Genomic DNA, 17,761 nt, shown 5'->3' on the forward strand with positions numbered 1-17,761 from the left:
AATAGCACATGAGAACTGCAGGTGTTCATCTAGCCACTTCTAAAATTTCTGTGTTGATATACCTCTGACATCAGGCCAACTCAATTTTATCTCACTTGATGGTAACAAAAATATTGCAATAGTTGGAGCACCCCTAACTGTTAAGCATCTTTCAAGTTTTTTCCAACTTTAGTTACATCTAATTGTAATAGACAAATGTATGTATGTATGTTATTACTTTATATGCCACCCAATAGCCGAAGCTCTCTGGGCAGTTCACAAAAATTAAAACCAAAAAACACAGGATAAAACAATATAAAATATAAAAGCATTAAAACCACAATATAACAATACAACCAGAATAAAACCTAGCAGCAACACAGAGACTTAAAATACAGATTTAAAACACTAAAGCTAAAAGACTAGGAAGCTAAAATGCTAAAATACAGGGAGAATAAAAAGGTCTTCACCTGGTGCCAGAAGGTGTACAACGTAGGTTCCAGGCGAACCTCTCTGTTTATCCTGGGCTGCATATCCTTTTGCTGATGTAGCCTTCAGTTATAAACAAGTTTTCATACATTGCATTAAAAGCTCTATTGTATGTTAGTACTCCATGGTTAAGTCACTGATCTCTTCCTTCTCTTCAGGCTCTCATCAAACATGTACAGTCAAAAGGATACCCCAATGAACGTTTTGAACTCCTCACCAACTTTCCCCGGAGGAAACTTTCCCATCTGGACTATGACATCACATTACAGGAGGCTGGTCTTTGTCCTCAAGAGACTGTCTTTGTGCAGGAAAGGAATTAGTTCTCCCAGCCTTCCCTCATGTCATTTTTGCCTACAATACTAACTCACCAAGTCTGCAGTTGGCTCCGTGAAATCACAGAGCTGAAATCAGGCAGCCATTTGCTGACTTCTCTCTCTCCCTCTTTATGCTACTCTTGGCAAGTGAACCATGTGAAAACAGCGGGAAAAGTTTACTTGGCTTTGATGCTGAAGGAGGGCATGCCTGCTTCAATGTTTCATTGCTGTCCCAACATAGGAAGGGCTTGTCTGTATGTCCAGCATGCAAGGGACACTTAGCAACCAGAGCAAGAAATATTTTCCCCTCCCCTCAGAAAAAAGTCTATTTTCTTTAATATATTTTATTTTTCAAGAGGTCATGAAAAGACAACCATTTGAGCAGGTCCTAGCTGCATGGAGCCAGTTTTGTGTTTCTACCACCATGTGCAAGATTTGATTTTCAGCAAGCATGACTGATTCCTGGGATGCCAACATGTGCTGAAAGCTGAATCCTGTATGTGGTAGTAGCTGCACACTAGTGGATTGCCATGGATGTGCAGGCTTTTCAGGCAGCCAGCTGCCTAAATGATTGTGTGAAGAGGCCCTATCACACTTTCCCACATGTGAAGAAAATGTAAACAAAGCTGTGGATCTATTGCCCTTGTAGCTCTTTGAGAGTCATAACAAGCACAGTTCCAGGAAGGGTACAGAATGTGCAACATTAGAACAGCTTTCTGAGTTGTTTTGTATGTATTCCTTTTGTTACAGATGGGATGAGGTAATTTAAAGGAAGATGATGTATCCTGTAGATCTAGTATAACCTAACCATTGTCCTCTAACCCTCCATGCTTGGTCTAGAGCTGCACAGCTTCCCCTTTTCACAATTAAAACTGTGGGAGGGGGATTGATTTCTCATTTTCTATCAGGATTTTACCAGCAGTGGAATATGGCAAGATACTGACTATGAATGTAAAACTTATTAAATCTCCTCTGTCATAACTTAAAGCTGTTTTGATTCACCATGCCATCATGTGGAATTCAGTCACATTGGGCTTCAGTGTATTTGTATAGGTACTGAGTTCAAAGAAAAAACATTTTCTTGTGCTTTTTCGTTAATTTTTGAATCCTTTCATTGATTAACACACTAACAGCATAAACAAGGTAAGATGGATTGTGGCTGTAACATCAGTTTGAACGGTTTAGACATGGCTGCTTGCCATGATTTGTTCTAATTGACCACAGAAAGTATGGGTGCACATCAGACTTGAATTATGGAAGGTGTGGTATGGCTCATATGGATTTGGTAACTCTTCATTGTGTTTGGGGTTAAATCGCAGTAGGATAGTTTATATTGTCATCTCATTTGGTTCATCCACTTGTGTGAGCTTCTAATAAGACTGTTCTTGAGGATTAAAAGCGCTTATACTGCAGTGTAGAATGGAAGCATGTAACCCCTTCTCTTCCTTTACAGATACTAATAACAAATTTAAGGTGACTTGTTACAACTGAGAGGTTTCACTCTGTAATTGTATTGGTGGGTGTTTGAACACACAAGCCACAATTGAACTTATGTTAAAAACCATACAGCTGGCAGTGTGTGAATTCAAGATTAGAGCATGTGCTTTTGACATCAAAATCAAGGCCTTGAAACTTCTGCCTTGGAAACTGATGCCAGCAAACATTTGGTACATAGCAAAAGAGTGTACTGAAGGAAGAAGTTCAACATCTGTTAAAACTAAATGCGAAGTCTGCAGTCAAATAATTGGCTATTACTATGTGAAGTTGAGCCCCCACTCACCCCTCTTTGCCTCAGTTTCTTTTCACTTATACCATTATCCTCAAGCTTTCTTCTTGTTCACCTACTTTTTCTTTAGATTGTTGTTTATTGGTCCATTGTCTACTCTGTACTCTTCCTTCAGCCCTCTTCAGGGCTACCCCACCCCTTAGCTTCTCTAAATCCAGGGACCTCTTTCCAGTCCTCAGTCTGCTCCACAAAGTTACTCCTGTCCATAGGACTTGTGTGACAGACAACTTTTGCCCTCCCTCACATTCAGCAAATGGACTGCAGACATTCTGAGAGCTTTGCTCCCTGAGCACCTGGAATGTTTGTGAACATTCCATGCCATTACATTAGCTCAGCTAACTGGTGCCAGAGGTATCATTGTCATAGCATAATACAATATAGATTGCATTTTCTGTCATTGTTATGTTAAGGCTGTAAAAAAAAATCTTGAAGATTACCTAGTGTAATTCCTTGAGGCTATTTCCTTGGCTCTCTGCTATGTGAAACTGCCTAAATTGTGAATACCTTTAGTCTTCCTGACCTGCACTGGTTTTACCAGCATATTTTCAGCATGAGTGGTCCATAAGATCATATTTTAAGATGCCTTTTACTTTGGAGAGCAGATGCTGCTTGCACACTTCTAATGTACTCTAGTTGGATTACAAAATGCAGTTATGCAGAGAACTAAATTCACTGGTAATTTATCAAGAGCTGCCTACGTAATGAACAATTACTTTGGCTGTGAGGAATGGCAACTACAACACCCATAACCCATTTTGCAGCATCTTTGTTAAGTGTCAAAAGTTTTCCAGAGTCTCTGAGCTCTAATAGTATTATTTTCCTTGTCCTATATTTTACATCAATTTATTTCTCCCCCAGCTGATCTATGTAGCCATTGTTTAGTGCAAAGCTCTTGGTGCTTAATGCCCGGTGCTATTGCATTAATTGTATTTTATTGAAATGTTGTGTTCCACCCTTCAGCATAACTTCCAAGGCAATTTACAAGAACAATATAAAATACAAATAAACAAAAATAACTTCAAAAATTTCATTAATACATTAAAAGTCCTGGGAAAATAAAAGTGTATTTGCTTGGCACAGAAAAGAGAACAGTGCTGGTACCAGGTGAGCCTCTCTGGGGAGAGAATTCTACAAATGGGGTGACACCACTAAGAAGGCTCTCACTCAGGTCACCACCCGCCTTACCACATCCTGAGTAAAGTATGAGTAATCTCGTGCATTTCTCACTGTCCCTTTTTCACAGCAGCACTAGCAGGTGGGCTCTTTCCTCAGAATTCTTGCATTCAAAATAATGGGTTGTATCCAATGGGGCTTTGCCTTAGCAGAAAATGCTTCCATTCATGCAAGTTAGGGCATTAAATTTTAGACTTTTGCTGATGTCTCCTGCTCCTCCCTCACCCCCGAAAGCTGCTCCTGATAGCTGCTCTATCCCAGAACAGATTGGGATGTGGTACAAGGGGCTGCAGAAGGTAAGGGGGGGGGGGGTCAACGAAAATTGAGGGTCCAGACCTGAGTGAGCTGATACACTTTCTGATAAGGCAAAGTCACCATTGGATACAACTCACTGGGTTGAATCCAGACTTGCCTCTCTGCAAACCAGGAACTAGTAAAGGCTTCCCACTGAAGAAAGGGGATGGGGCAGTGATAGTCTCATATTTCCTGTGCAGCCCTCAGTGCCACCTCCCATGCTGTTCTGGAGGGTTCCCCAGTGCAGCAGACCAGCACGGGAGAGATGCTGGGGAATACAGAGGGAATGGGAAATCAAAGAAAATCACCATCACATCCCCTTTCTCCAGTGCCAGAAGAACACTGCTGGATGCATGTCTGGATCCAATCCACTGTCTTTAAACAGTTTAGACAAAATGCTTTGAAATATGTCAGGTAAATGCCCCTTTGATAAGTCACTCTTAAAATGGCTGTTTCAAGGATTGGCAACATGAATATTTGGCAATTTGCTTTGTATACAGGCTCTTCCAAGGTACACAGATATCTTGCACGGTTTCTGACTGATCAGTACTGCAACATGGATGATAAGGCCTACTAGAGGCAGCAATATAATTTGAATGAGCTCCATTATGCTTATTCCGTGTCTCTAATTCTGTAAAGAGACTGGGAATGGTGGAAGTGTGCAGTTCAAACACAGAAATCCTCTTGAGCTGAACTGCTTAGGCACTATTTAGGCAATTTGTGGTGTGAGCCTATGCATGTTTAGGCACAAAAAAGTCCTATGTGGCTAGATGGAGGGATGTTGGGGGTTCTAGGACTTTTTTCCTGTCTAAACATGCATAGGATTGTGCCCTAAGTCACTTTTTCAAATGTGTAATATGTCTTCTCTTCTTCTTTCCTAACTTGACAGTTCTGATAAATTGGGTTTTAGTCATCTACCTAAGCCCACATCCCTTTTCTCTGTTTTTTTTTATAATCCTATATTTGGAACAGTTCACTAGATTAACAGAAAGCTGTATGATGTAGGATGGTTCTAAGATACTCAGTGTGTGGGCAGGAAGTCTTGATACCACTGTTCCTGTAAAAGGTGCCTTGAGAACAGAAAAGCAGCATATAAATCTTAACTATAAACAAAAAGATTACTAAATTGACACTTTAAATCCTGCTGTTCTTAACAGCACATTTTTACAGGCATTCTGTTTCAGCATTTACTGTTCAAGAAGGAATATGGACACAAATGACCGGAGATGGGTCGTGCACTCATACCTGGCTTTGGATTGCCTTGAGGTGCCTGCAGACTTAGCAAGGTCATCCTCTCCATTTTAGCTAGAATAGCTTTCCCTGTGCTGCTGTTTCTGAAGAGGCAGTCTTAGCCAGATTTTGTCCAGTAAGGCATATTGTTCTTTTTCCAGAACTACTTTGGTTTTTGCCATTGAGGCTTATAAGTGGAACACAAAAGGCTGTGTAGGGAGCTTCTGAGAGATGATCCCACCCCACCTCTGACACTAACTGTCAAGCCATTCCTGAAACTTGGATTTTAGGGAGGAGGATCTACCACAACACAAGCAAGAATTATGAAGCTAGTTTTTTAGTGCAAGGGTAGCACCCAAAATGTTGGGTGGAGATTACCTTAAAAACAAAATCCCACTTCGAGTGTCTAATATAGCTGCAGGAATAATATTGAAAGGCAAATTCCAGAAGAAGTTCTGGAATCAAAAATGGAAAGACAGGTTATAAGTATGGGAGAGTTAAGGTGTTATGTTAAAAACAATTTGAACTGGGTTTGGATACTGCTATAATCAAGATTATGGTACCCTTCAAAACATTAAGTTGACTTTTTAATGTTGGATTGTTGTCTTTAAAGCTTTATAGCTTTATAGCTTGAGCTGTATAAAATTGATCTGCTACATTTTCATTAGAAGCCATTTCCTTTGTAATTATGAGATAATTCTAAGATGAATGGGGGAAGAGAAGATTTCAGCTTGCTGTGATGGGAAGGACCAAACTCAAGACAACCTTTGATCTATATATACAACTGCTGCATTTTTATAAATATGTGTAAATGCCCTTCCTACTGTAATATTTTGATCCTGAAAATAAAGCAGACCTTTTCACTAATTGGTAACCTGTTTGGTTTTTAGAATGAAATGAGATCTCCTGAGGCACCAAAGGAGAAATGTGTTTTTTGTGGAGACAATGAGGACCTAACTATGACTGGGTTCACATGACATGCTAAGCAACAGTGGGTTGTTTTTCTGGAGCAACCTACCGTTGCTTAGCATGTTGTCTGCAGGTGGAATGTGCCCCCACAGTGGGTTATTAACCCACCCTGAGAACCAACACTCTGCAGTATGGGTGGTTTCACCTACAGTGGGTCAGTGGATCATGTGCCAACCCACCATAGCTAAAGCGCAGCCATTTGCAATTGCAGCCAAGCTGCTGCCTGTGCCCTTTCCCCTTGCCTGTGAAATGGAAGCCTTTGGGGAATGGTGTCCCCATAGTCTTCCACTGGATTTTAAAAGTGCCGGTCCCAAAGATCAGATGGGAGGGCGGATTCCCTCCCCATCCAATTTTGGGAGGGGCACTAGAATGGAAGCCTATGAAGAGATCCCCATAGGCTTCCATTGGATTTTAATAGTGCCCCTCCTGAAAATTAGATGAGGGGGGAGGGAATCCCCCCCCTCCGCCGCCATGGGTCCTCTTGCCCCAAGGACCCATGGAGGGGAGTGGGATCCCCCCCTTGTCTGATTTTTTGGAGGGGGCACTTTTTTTATTTTCCCAGTCTCTTTTTGTGTGTGATGGAGCCCCGAAAATGTTAAAATGCCAGAAATTGGGGTGGGGACAATAGTTCTTGGAGGTCTTGGATGTCGCACCACCCCCAATTTTCCGCAGTCAGTGGGGATAACTCCATAGGCTTCCATTGGATTTTAAAAGTGCCCCTTCTGAACATTGGATGGGGGGGATCCCACCCATCCCCACCATGGTTCCTGTTGCCCCAAGGACCCATGGGGGAAGGTGGGATTCCTCCCCCCTCATGCAATTTTCAGGATGGGCACTTTTAAAATCCAATGGAAGCCTATAGGGAACAATCTCCCCATAGGCTTGCATTGGATTTTAAAAGTGCTCCTCCCCAAAAGGTCCCATGGTGGAGAGTGGGATTCCTCCCTTGTCAGATTTTCAACAGGGGCACTTTTTAATTTTCCCAGTCCCATGTTTGTGCAAAACAGGGCTGGGGAAATAAAAAAAGAGGGGAACTGATTGCTATCAGAGGCAGAAGGAGGACTTGGCGGTAGACAAGATGGCACTGCCGCCAGGTCCCCTGGGATGTGGGGTGGACAGCTGAGGGGAGGGAGGGGGGACAACAGAGCAGCCATCCAACTCACGGTGGCTTGTTTGGCCAATCCCCTGGTGATACCCTACACACCCAGGGTGGGTTCACAACAACCCACCCTCTGTGGCTAGCCTGTCGTGGGAACAGTCAGTCCCTCTGTGTCTACTTGCCAGTTTCTGGTAAAATAAATGTGTGACATGATATATATATCTGGTTCAGACAACACGACAGCACACTGTGGGTTAATTAACCCTCAGGGCACTGAAGCAAGCACCACTCACCGTTATGAATATATAAGCCTTGGCCAGGGGTTGCCGTGGCTTGTGTCGTCCAAACCTAGGTGGTGGGGGTTATCTGAGAAATAACCCTTGCATAATCGATGGTCTGTTTTAGGGTTATGGGAACCCTCAAATAACCCCCACTGCCCGGGTTCAGACAACGCGACAAGCCACAGCAACTCCAGGCCAGAGTTTGCATACTCATAATTGGGTCCGGCAGGCACCACAGCTTCTTATGGGTAAATTAACCCTTGAGGGGCTGTTGTGCCATGAGAACAGGCCAATTGACTGTTTCCTCATGTCCTGCAAATGGCAGCCATCAGTTTTGAATAGGGGTGGGGAAATGCTTAACACAATTACCAAACGTTACCAGGAGATGCAGTTTAGGGGTAAGCCGCACAAATAGTTAAATCAGTAGTGTATCACCTAATGTTGTTCTATTAATTACATTATGATATCAAAGAATTATTTCAATACAGTTGCATTCACCCAGTTCATTTTAGGTAGGTGGTCTTTGGATATCAAAAATTAAAATCTGCAGCATTGTACTAATAAAATGCTTCCTCCAATGCACAAATAGTGCTAAGTTTTTGATGGATGGAGGACTGAGAAACAAAGCCATTCTGACAACAGAGGGCATATCACTTTTAATTCTTGTGGGGGGAGTGTTTGTGGGCTGAAGCACCCATGTTAACAGTAGTTAGTAGGTCAAAAGTTGGGGGGGTAGGGGGAAGTAGGAGACATGCATTCAAGCATTGAAAGTGTGAGCACACTTCCTAGGAGCAGAAAATAGCAAAAAAACAGGCATATCAATCTAGAATGAGTGGGTGGGTGTGGGACAGTTCCATATGGCAGTGATATTGTATAGATAGTCCAATATGCTTGCTAGGGTATCATCTGGGTAATACCCACCTGTCATCTGTGGGAAAGTTATTCTGCATGGTAAAAGCAGCACAAGCAGGATCCTTGATCCTTGCCCATCTTGGCTATTGACAACTGGCTGGGGGAGGGGGAATTAATAGGTGAATTCAAGAGATGATGCCTCCTTAAGAGAGGGTGTGGTCCTAGCCACCTTGAAAGAGGTGGTTGTGCAGCCACTCCTTAAGAAATCTTCTTTGGATCGAGGAGATCTTGATAACTATTGTCCAGTTGCTAATATCCCCTTTGGGGGCAAGGTCTTGGAGTAGGTGGAAGTGGCTCAACTCCAGGCACTTTTGGATGACACAGGTTATCTGGATCAATTTCAATCCGGGTTAGGTCTGGTTTTGGTTCCAAAATGTCCTTGGCCATCCTGATGGATGACCTCTGTCAGGAGAGAAACAGGGAGTGCAGCCCTGTGGGCTGTCCTAGATCTTTCAGCAGCTTTTGATACAATCAACCATAGTATCTTGCTGGACCAACCTGCAGATTTCAGAAGATGGCATGGGGTGGGATCTGTATGAAGCTGCTGGATGAGGTCATCAGGCAATTTGGAGTAAGGTGGCTGCAATACGCTGATAACACCCAACTCTATTTCTCCTTGTCATCTGAATCAGGAGAGGCCATGCAAGTGCTGAACCAGTATCTGGGCTTGGTAATGGGCTTGATGAGAGCCAACAAACTGAAGTTGAATCCCGACAAGATGGAGGCCCTATGGGTAGATGGTTCTCATGTCTGGGAATGGGGCATGCAGCCTGTTCTAGATAGAGTTGCACTCTTGTTGACTGAGCTGGTACATAGCTTGGGGGTACTCCTGGATCCAGCTTTGTCACCAGAGGCCAAGTTAGTCTTGGTATCTCAGAGTGTCTGTTATCAGCTTCACCTGGTTTGCTAGGTAAACTGTTCCTGGATAGGGATAGTCTGGCCACAGTGGCCCATGCTCTGGTAATCTCCCAGTTGGACCACTGCAATGTGTTGTTCATGGGACTGTCCTTGAACATGACCCGGAAGCTATGTGGCTGTTAATGTTAACAGATGCAATCAGATGGGCGCATACTACACTTCTCCTAAGGGACCTGCATTTGTTGCCTATTTGCTGCCGGGCCTAATTCAAGGTGGTGGTGTTTACGCACAAAGCCTTAAAGTTTGGGGCCCAAATACCTGACGGAACACCTCTACCTATCTTTGCTTTTGTCTTAAGATTGCATGAGAGGCTCTTCTCAAAGTGTCTTCTACTCGCTGTATGACAACTCGAGAAAAAGCCACCTCTATTGTGGCACCCTGTCTGTCGGACAGCCTCCCCATGGCAGTATGACTGGTGCCAACCTTGCAATCATTTCAGCTCTGGGCCAAAACATTTCAGTTTGGTCATTTTAAGCTGGTCAGTCTCTCTTACGGTTTTTTAATTGCCTTTAACTGCTGCTTTATTAATGTATTTAATTGGGGTTTATTACATTTTGTAGTTGAATGACCATCTTTTGTTATATTTATTGTTTGTGACTATGCTTGTGACTCTTGATTCTGCATAGAAATAAGAATGAAAGCCCTGAACTGAAGTCTACTGCTCCTAGATCAGCACCAATTTGAGGCAAACATAACATGCCTCAAGCCTGTCTTATAAACAACCGCAAATCTGTGCAGGTGTGCTACCAGGGGCAAAATTGTATCCATTTTAAAGAGGGGAAAATTTCTCCTCGTCAGTGGGCCATGCTCCAAAAACATGTGAGAATGGTATGTTGCAAACAAATACAGTCCAGGAACCCATTGTGTTTCATGTGTTCAGTCATCCTGGTTCAGAAGGTAAGCAGCTTGATCATATTTTCCACAGTCCCATAAGCCTGCAGTTTTGCTAATGACATTTTAATAGGCATCATGATGAACACACAAAATACAAAAATGCTGATTCAAGGGAGGCATGATGGTGGCTGCCGGATGCATAACTCTTGTGCAACTCTTACCAGATGTACTTTTTAAAGTGGCCAATCTAAAGGAGAATGAAAATCTAATGCACACCCACTCTCTGCAGACCAGTTGCGCAAGCAGAATTGTATCTGCATCCTGTATTAGCATGTGAGAAAGAAGATGTGCGTCTAACAAAGGAGTGATGAAATGAAAAGATGTATAGAAAAATACGTTGAAAGCTGGGGATGGCAAAAGGGGGGGGCAGCTATTTGCTGTATGGTGGCCCAAGAGCTGGAAGAGTATTTTGCTGCATACCTTAATCCACTCACAGGCAATCAGCTGCTATTTAAAAAAAAACGCACCTCAGAATAGTTACTAGCATTACATATAAAACCCAAAGGAAGATGAACTATTAAAGTGTAGAGTGTATCTGGAACATTTGAAAACAATATTCTTTTCCTTCTGAGTGGAATTGTAGGCAACATATTTATCATACCTTGACTGAAAGTTGGTAGGGGTACAGGGAACAAAATACAAGTGTTTTGAGGGTCAAAGGTGTTTTCAGGGCCAAAGGCATAAAATGCCTTTCTGGAGACTCCACTTCTCCAAACTGGATTATACTGGCAATGTCACAAACTTACCCAGATGACATAATCCCAGCAGGCGTACTGGACAATGCAGAGGACATCACTGTCACATGGCACTAATCCCACTCCTACCCATGCCCACTCATGCCAGTTTGAAATGCCCATTTATTTGTTTTCCACTTTCTCATCCTGGAGGCTGTGATCATCCTTCCACTGCTTAAATCAGGGATAGGGAATGTGTGGTCCTCCAGATGTTGATGAACTGCAACTCCCATCAGCCTTCATCATTGGCTATGCTGGCTAGGGCTGATGGGAGTTGTAGTTCACCAACATCTGGAGGGCCACACATTCCCCACCCCGGCTTCAATACATGTTTGCTACTTCTCTAAATATAGGGGTTTGTGCACGTGCTCTGTCTTCTCCCAGAGCAAAGCCATTCCCAGGGTAGCTAACTGCTGCAGCAATGCTAGCTCCTCCCCTTTCTAGAACTTGGGGATGGGGCATACATGGCTGGTGCTTAGAGAGGAACATAGTTTCCCCCAAGGACAAGGTCAGTGTCTAGAAAGGCTCAAGGAGAGACTTGCCATGCATTCATGGCCTCTAGATGGACAGACAATGCAGCAATTTTCCTAGCAAAGCTCAAATCCAGGATAAAGCCTGATCATGAAACTAGCAAGAGGTTCTACAATGCACCATCTCCATTCGTTTATTTCCTAAATTTTAGTACACGTGCAGGATTATTAAAATCTTGTTCTGTTTGGAGATATTTTGCTGTCCCAAATGCCTCCTCTTCTGGTGCTAGGGCCAGTGCTTCAAAAAGTCTTGCTGCACCATTCAGACACCAGTTCTTGCCATCTATTTCCTTCCCTCCTTGCCTCCAATGATGCCTGAAGCTTCACCCTGCTACAGGGTTAGGCTGGAGGGTGAAAGAGGAGAGTGCAAAAGCTGGTTTGAAACTCAACATTAAAAAAACTAAGATCATGGCATCTGGCTCCATCACTTCCTGGCATATAGAAGGGGAAGAAATGGAAGCAGTGACAGATTTTATTTTCTTGGGCTCCAAGATCACCGCAGACGGTGACTGTAGCCATGAAATTAAAAGACGCTTGCTCCTTGGGAGGAAAGCTAGCAAACCTAGACAGCACAGTAAGAAGCAGAGACATCACCTTGCCGACAAAGGTCCGTCTAATCAAAGCTATGGTTTTCCCAGTAGTAATGTATGGCTGTGAGAGCTGGACTATAAGGAAGGCTGAGCGCCGAAGAATTGATGCTTTCGAACTGTGGTGCTGGAGAAGACTCTTACGAGTTCCCTGGACTGCAAGGAGGTCAAATCAGTCCATCCTAAAGGAAATCAACCCTGAGTGCTCATTGGAAGGACAGATACTGAAGCTCAAAATATTTTGGCCACCTAATGCGAAGAGAAAACTCTCTGGAAAAGACCCTGATGCTGGGAAAGACTGAAGGCAAAAGGAGAAGGGGACGGCAGAGGATGAGATGGCTAGATAGCATCACCGATGCAATGAATATGAACTTGAGCACACTCCGGGAGAGAGCGCAGGACAGGAAGGCCTGGCGTGCTATGGTCCATGGGGTCACAAAGAGTCGGACACGACTGAACGACTGAACAACAACAAGCGATTGACTTATTTTACAGAATTTGTAAATGGATTTCCACCCCTGCCCCCCGCACCTTTTACAATAAAGTTGTTCTGTAAGTTGTTCACACGAATGATGTACATGTGTGATCACTACAATTAAAAGAATATCTTGCTGGCTTCTATGTGTCTTTGATAGTTCAGGAAAGTTCACAATTGCCTCTAGTGACTGATCTGAGTTCCTCAGCAATTACAAACGGCAAGGGTGGTTTTACAAGTTGCACTGGCTCCTAATGATGATACATTGGCATGTGTTCTGCTGCTTGTCAGCACTGGTGAGCTATGTAGGAGTGCAGCACCATATATGATGTGTTTGAAATCTGAAGGGGAAAAAGCCAAGCCTTCCCCTCCCTGGGAAGGAAAACTCAAGCCCTATGCCGAACAGATTTGTTTTTACAGCAGCCAGCCTTGGCTGATGGGATATGGCTGGAACATAAAACTTGCAACAATTATTTAGTGATGCCGAAAAACCAACCTTCCACTTCCCATAGTATGAAAATTACACTATGATGCACTTCCGCTAAGGGGCATTTTTCTTGGTGCCTATCTCTGTAGATCAGTTTACTCCAAGAATGGTTGACTTATATAACAGCACAAAAAGTTGCAGGTAAAACATAGTGCACTGACAGCAGTGCATCGATTTTTCTTGGTTTTTTATATGTCCTGCTATTCTTTAGGGGCTTCCCTATGAGGCAGTTGAGGCTGGTGGCTCCGATGTCAGTGGGGTGTTGAATCTGCTCCAGGTTTCAGTCAGAACTGCACCTTGGAGAACTCTCTTTAGAGTTCTGACTGGTTCTGACTGAAGCCCAGAGCAGAGTCACTGCCCCATTGAGATCAGAGCCACCAATTTCCACTGCTATGAAGACTTCCTATAAATGCCTTCCCTGACATCTTGGGGTACAAGGCATCCACATGGAGGCTTCCCGTGCACTTAGTTCAGTGAGTACATATTTACCCGCAACACATATCAACCACAGGCATCTGAAGCTGAACTGTGCTGACTGCAGGCTGCACAGCCTACAATGGCCCAGCACAGGCATACATGTGTCTAGACGAGGGGTGCAGAACTTCTTTCAGCCCAAGGGCCAAATTCCATTTCAGACAAACTTTCAGGGCCTGCATTCGGGGGGGGGGGGGGGGGAGAAGAGACAAAAGCAGCAGGGGCAGAAATACCAAAAACTACCAGCATATTTTAGCTTAAAGCTTTGACTGCCAGTAACCAAGCCTTAGGAGAAGCATTTCAATCTTTTAGAATGGGGGGAAAATCACAAAAGCTGGGAGAATACCAAATGACTGGTGGTCAGGGGAAAGGGGGTAAGAGCAGGGGAAGGGAGTATGGCCATCTGGGGCCCCCAGGAGGGCTGGATTTGGCTCCCAGGTCTGAGGTAATGCCTGGTCTAGACTGTGGAGGGCATATATAGTGGTGGCTAAATTCCTCCCACCACAATTTAGAATTGGGTCTTCTTCTTATGGTGCCATCTCCTATCGGAGGTTAGCTATCATTACAGCTATTTTTGTTTTTGACGCCACTGCTCTGAATAGTATAGAAATACAGCTGAATCATTCCCTCAGATTCTTTCACCACGATGTTTGTCTTCTTCCTATTGATCTTTTCCCTTCCATTTTCCATTTGAATTGGGTCAGCTATTATTATTATTATTATTTTATATTAATCAATTTTTTATTGTGAGTTTCAACAAAACACACAAAAGAACAGAAAATTAAACAAAAATCACTGGTATAGCTATGTATTTTAAAAGATCTCAGTATCAATTATTACAACATTCTACAGAAGAAAAATGGATTATACAGAAATGGATCGGCATTTATGAGCATCATCAGAGCACACTAAATTATTTTATTTTGAAGACTCTTAACTGGGCCATAATTTTCTGATCATGCATGCTTCCTTCCTGAAACACATGTGCATTCCCACAATTGGGATTGTGAGGCAGCATTGGCAGTGGCTGGTTGTGCATTGGTGATCCTGTCACCTACAAGACAGGTGGCACATTTATATCCTGCCTTTGCTCCACTGAACTCAAGGTGGTTATTTTAACATAGAGCACCAACAAAATGTCATGGGAGTTCTGGAAAAATGTGCAATTCACTTTCATCTCTGGCTCAGAGGAAGGGGGGGGGAATTGGGAGGGAAATTCCTTCCAGTTATCTTGCAAACCCTATTTTATAAGCAGTGAAGCTACATACACTATACTGTCAGAGGTCTCCAAACTTTGTGGATCTATGGGCACATTTGGCATTAGAAAAAGTGCCCCGGGCTGGGCATCACCATAAATTAGCTGCTGGGGGGGGGGGGGATCACAAAAATATTGTGAGCACACACACCCTTATTTGTGTTTGTGTGTGTGCATGAATATGCACCCTATGTGAGCCCTACTCACTCTGCCTTCGCTCTGTCTCTTCTCTTTCTCCTGTTTCTTCTCTCTCTCTCTGGTCATCTTTCCCTCTCTCTGGCTCCTCTTTTCTTTTCTTTTCTTTCTTCTATCTCTCTGGCTCCTCTCTCTCTCTCTGGCTCTTCCTTCCTTCACTCCCCACCCACCCCTGGCTCCCCTTTCCTTTCCTTTTTTTGTGTCTCTGGCTCCTCTTTCCTTCTTTCTCTATCTTTCTGGCCTTCCTTCCTTCTCTCTGGCTCCAATTTCCCTCTTTTTTCTCTCTTCCTCTGTCCCCAACTCCATGCAAGTGAATGGAGCAATTTCTCCACCTATTTGCATGGGATGAGAAAAAGCCCCCCTGCTGAAAATTGGCTAGAGAGGGTGCAAAGGTCACCCACACCCCCCAAGGACCCTGTTTGCCCCAAGGCTCCTTGGTGGGGGTGGATTTCACCTCCCCTCCATCCTGTTTTTCGGCAGGGGATCTTTCCTCCTTGCGATTAAAGCCAGTGGATGACTTCATTGGGTTTAAAGGCCAAATGTTTTACTTACCATGGTGGCAAATGCTTCCAGAGCATCTCTACACCAGCCTAAAATCCTGCATTTAAAATGGGGCTTTCTGCTTCCATTTTAAATACAGGATCACAACGACTCTCCTTTTCACGTGCAACTCTCTTTTTCACGTGCTTCCTTCTCCCCCACCCCTTCCCCCCTCCTTCTCCCCATATCTGAGTCTTCCATTATCTGTCATTGATCTCGCTCCTCTTCTTGCTGCTTTTACTCTTTTCATGGAGGAAACTGAAGCGGAACACAATGGGGTACTTTGATAGCTCATTATCTGCGATCTATTTAAAAAAGTAACAAAGGGCATTTAGTGCAGGAGACGCCTTGAATGATCACAGGCATCATGTAAAGAGCCCGCAAACTTCCCTGAAGGAACAATCAGGATAAAAGCTCCATGTGAAGAAATCTCCATGCAAAGAAAGTCTTTCGCTCCGCCCTTTAAATGTTTTAAAAGCCACTGACGGTAATGCCAACAATAGCAGGAGTGAAGAGGAGTGGTTAGACATCAGCCTGTTCCCCTGGGCGGGGCCCCAGATCTCTCCCCAGAGCCCTGCATGGCCATTGATGCCAATGGAATGTTTTTTCCTCAACTTAACTGCAGTTTTCAAGGGGTGGGGGCAAATGGAGAGGGAAGGGTTAACCCTGCCCTCCCCGCATGTGACAACCTCCTGCCAACCCCAACATGGAAATTAAGTTTAGAAAAAAAAAAAGCTTCATTGGTGACAATGGAAGCTTCTTTAAAAAGCTTAATTGTTTGGAGGTGGGGGTCGAAGGGACTCATGGAAAAAAATTACCAGCCACTCCTTTTTGTGCATGTTTTCACACCTGTTCACAGCCATTGCAAATTTATTGTCATGGAAGAGGAACTACTGATTTAGGATGATCTGGAGGTGGAGTGCAAATCAATTAAAAAGTTTATTTTATTTGGGTGGGAAATTAATTGGCTGGCTTTGCCTTCTGTGACATTTAAATAAATCCTAATAATTATTTTGAAATTTGCATATAGAGATAGGAATTATCATATGTAAATTTTTTGCAGCTTGGGTCCTCTCGGCCTTCGCCCTGAATCTCTTAAATGCCTAGCAGTGCCCAGCCTCTGACTGCCACTTTGCTTCCTCCACAGATCGCACTGAGAACGACAGTAGCAGAAACACTTACTTGCTGGTACTGCTGTTAACATGGTTGCTGGTTTTATTGTTGGCTTTTATTGTTACTGTTATTGTTTTTATGTTTTTATCACTTTTAATATTTTAACTGTTTTTATGTATTTTATTGCTGTAAGCCGCCCTGGGAGGGCTTCTGCCCTGAAAAGTGGCCAAGAAATATTTTAAATAAATAAATAAAATAAATTGGTGTGGTTTTCTCCCTATTACTCAAAGGCCCATTCTTTTAGTATCATCTGGTAAAACTAAATAAGGACCACAGGTTTAAGTGTCAAAATGTTTTTTTTGGGGGGGGGAATGCGGGAGGGGCACTTACTATGGCGGTAGTAACTTTTGGTCATTTGTCTTCCTATTCTTTAAGCCAGCGGTAGGGAACCTTTTTTCTGTCAAGGGTGAGTAATCTCTCAGGGGCTTTATGCTGGCAGTAGGTAGGTCCAGAGCCAAAAGTGGGCAGGTCACCCCATCTCTCTCTCTGACACCTTTCTCTTCCTCTTCCCCCTCACCCAGCAAGCTGCCATTAAGAGGACAGATTGGTCTTGGTGGAAGTCTGAACTGTTCACTTGCAGAAGGCTTTTGAAATTAGGCCGAGGCCGAGGGCCACATAAAATTAAACTGAAGCATGTGTCTCTAGGGCCATACGTTGCCCACCCCTGCTTTAAAGGCACATGGCTTTGTGTTTCCCTCAGGCGACTGGGCCCCCAATAGAAAGAAAATGGTATTACTTAAGTGTTGTGCTTGAAATGGACATTGCCCAAATAATAGAAACTTCTCTAGTCCAAAGTTCAGTTCTAACATAACCTTAGCAGCTGTCACAAATGCTTGGGTTTCCAGGCTTAGGGTTTCAGAGTGAAAGAATCATTCTTTACTTTTAAGATGACAAAGACTTGCAATGCCTTATACTGAATCAGACCATCATTGGAGTGCCAATCTTTATGTGGCCAAAACAACACCATCCATAC

The 17,761-nt window shown here is 43.6% G+C and overlaps 1 protein-coding gene across 1 annotated transcript in view; it reads left to right on the top strand.

Annotated features, from left to right (window-relative positions):
- Positions 1–6,130, top strand: part of UBXN7 (UBX domain protein 7) — a 35,901-nt gene extending 29,771 nt beyond the window's left edge. Inside the window, exon 11 of the mRNA XM_084846982.1 lies at positions 627–6,130. Coding sequence (XP_084703108.1) covers positions 627–788 — 162 coding nt within the window. The 3' untranslated portion in view covers positions 789–6,130. The remainder of the gene's footprint in view (positions 1–626) is intronic.
- The last annotated feature ends 11,631 nt before the right edge of the window (positions 6,131–17,761 follow it).

Source organism: Heloderma suspectum, chromosome 3 (genome assembly GCF_057233095.1).
Source record: "Heloderma suspectum isolate Gila_16-S chromosome 3, 16-S_ref, whole genome shotgun sequence".
NCBI classification, from domain to species: Eukaryota; Metazoa; Chordata; class Lepidosauria; order Squamata; family Helodermatidae; genus Heloderma; species Heloderma suspectum.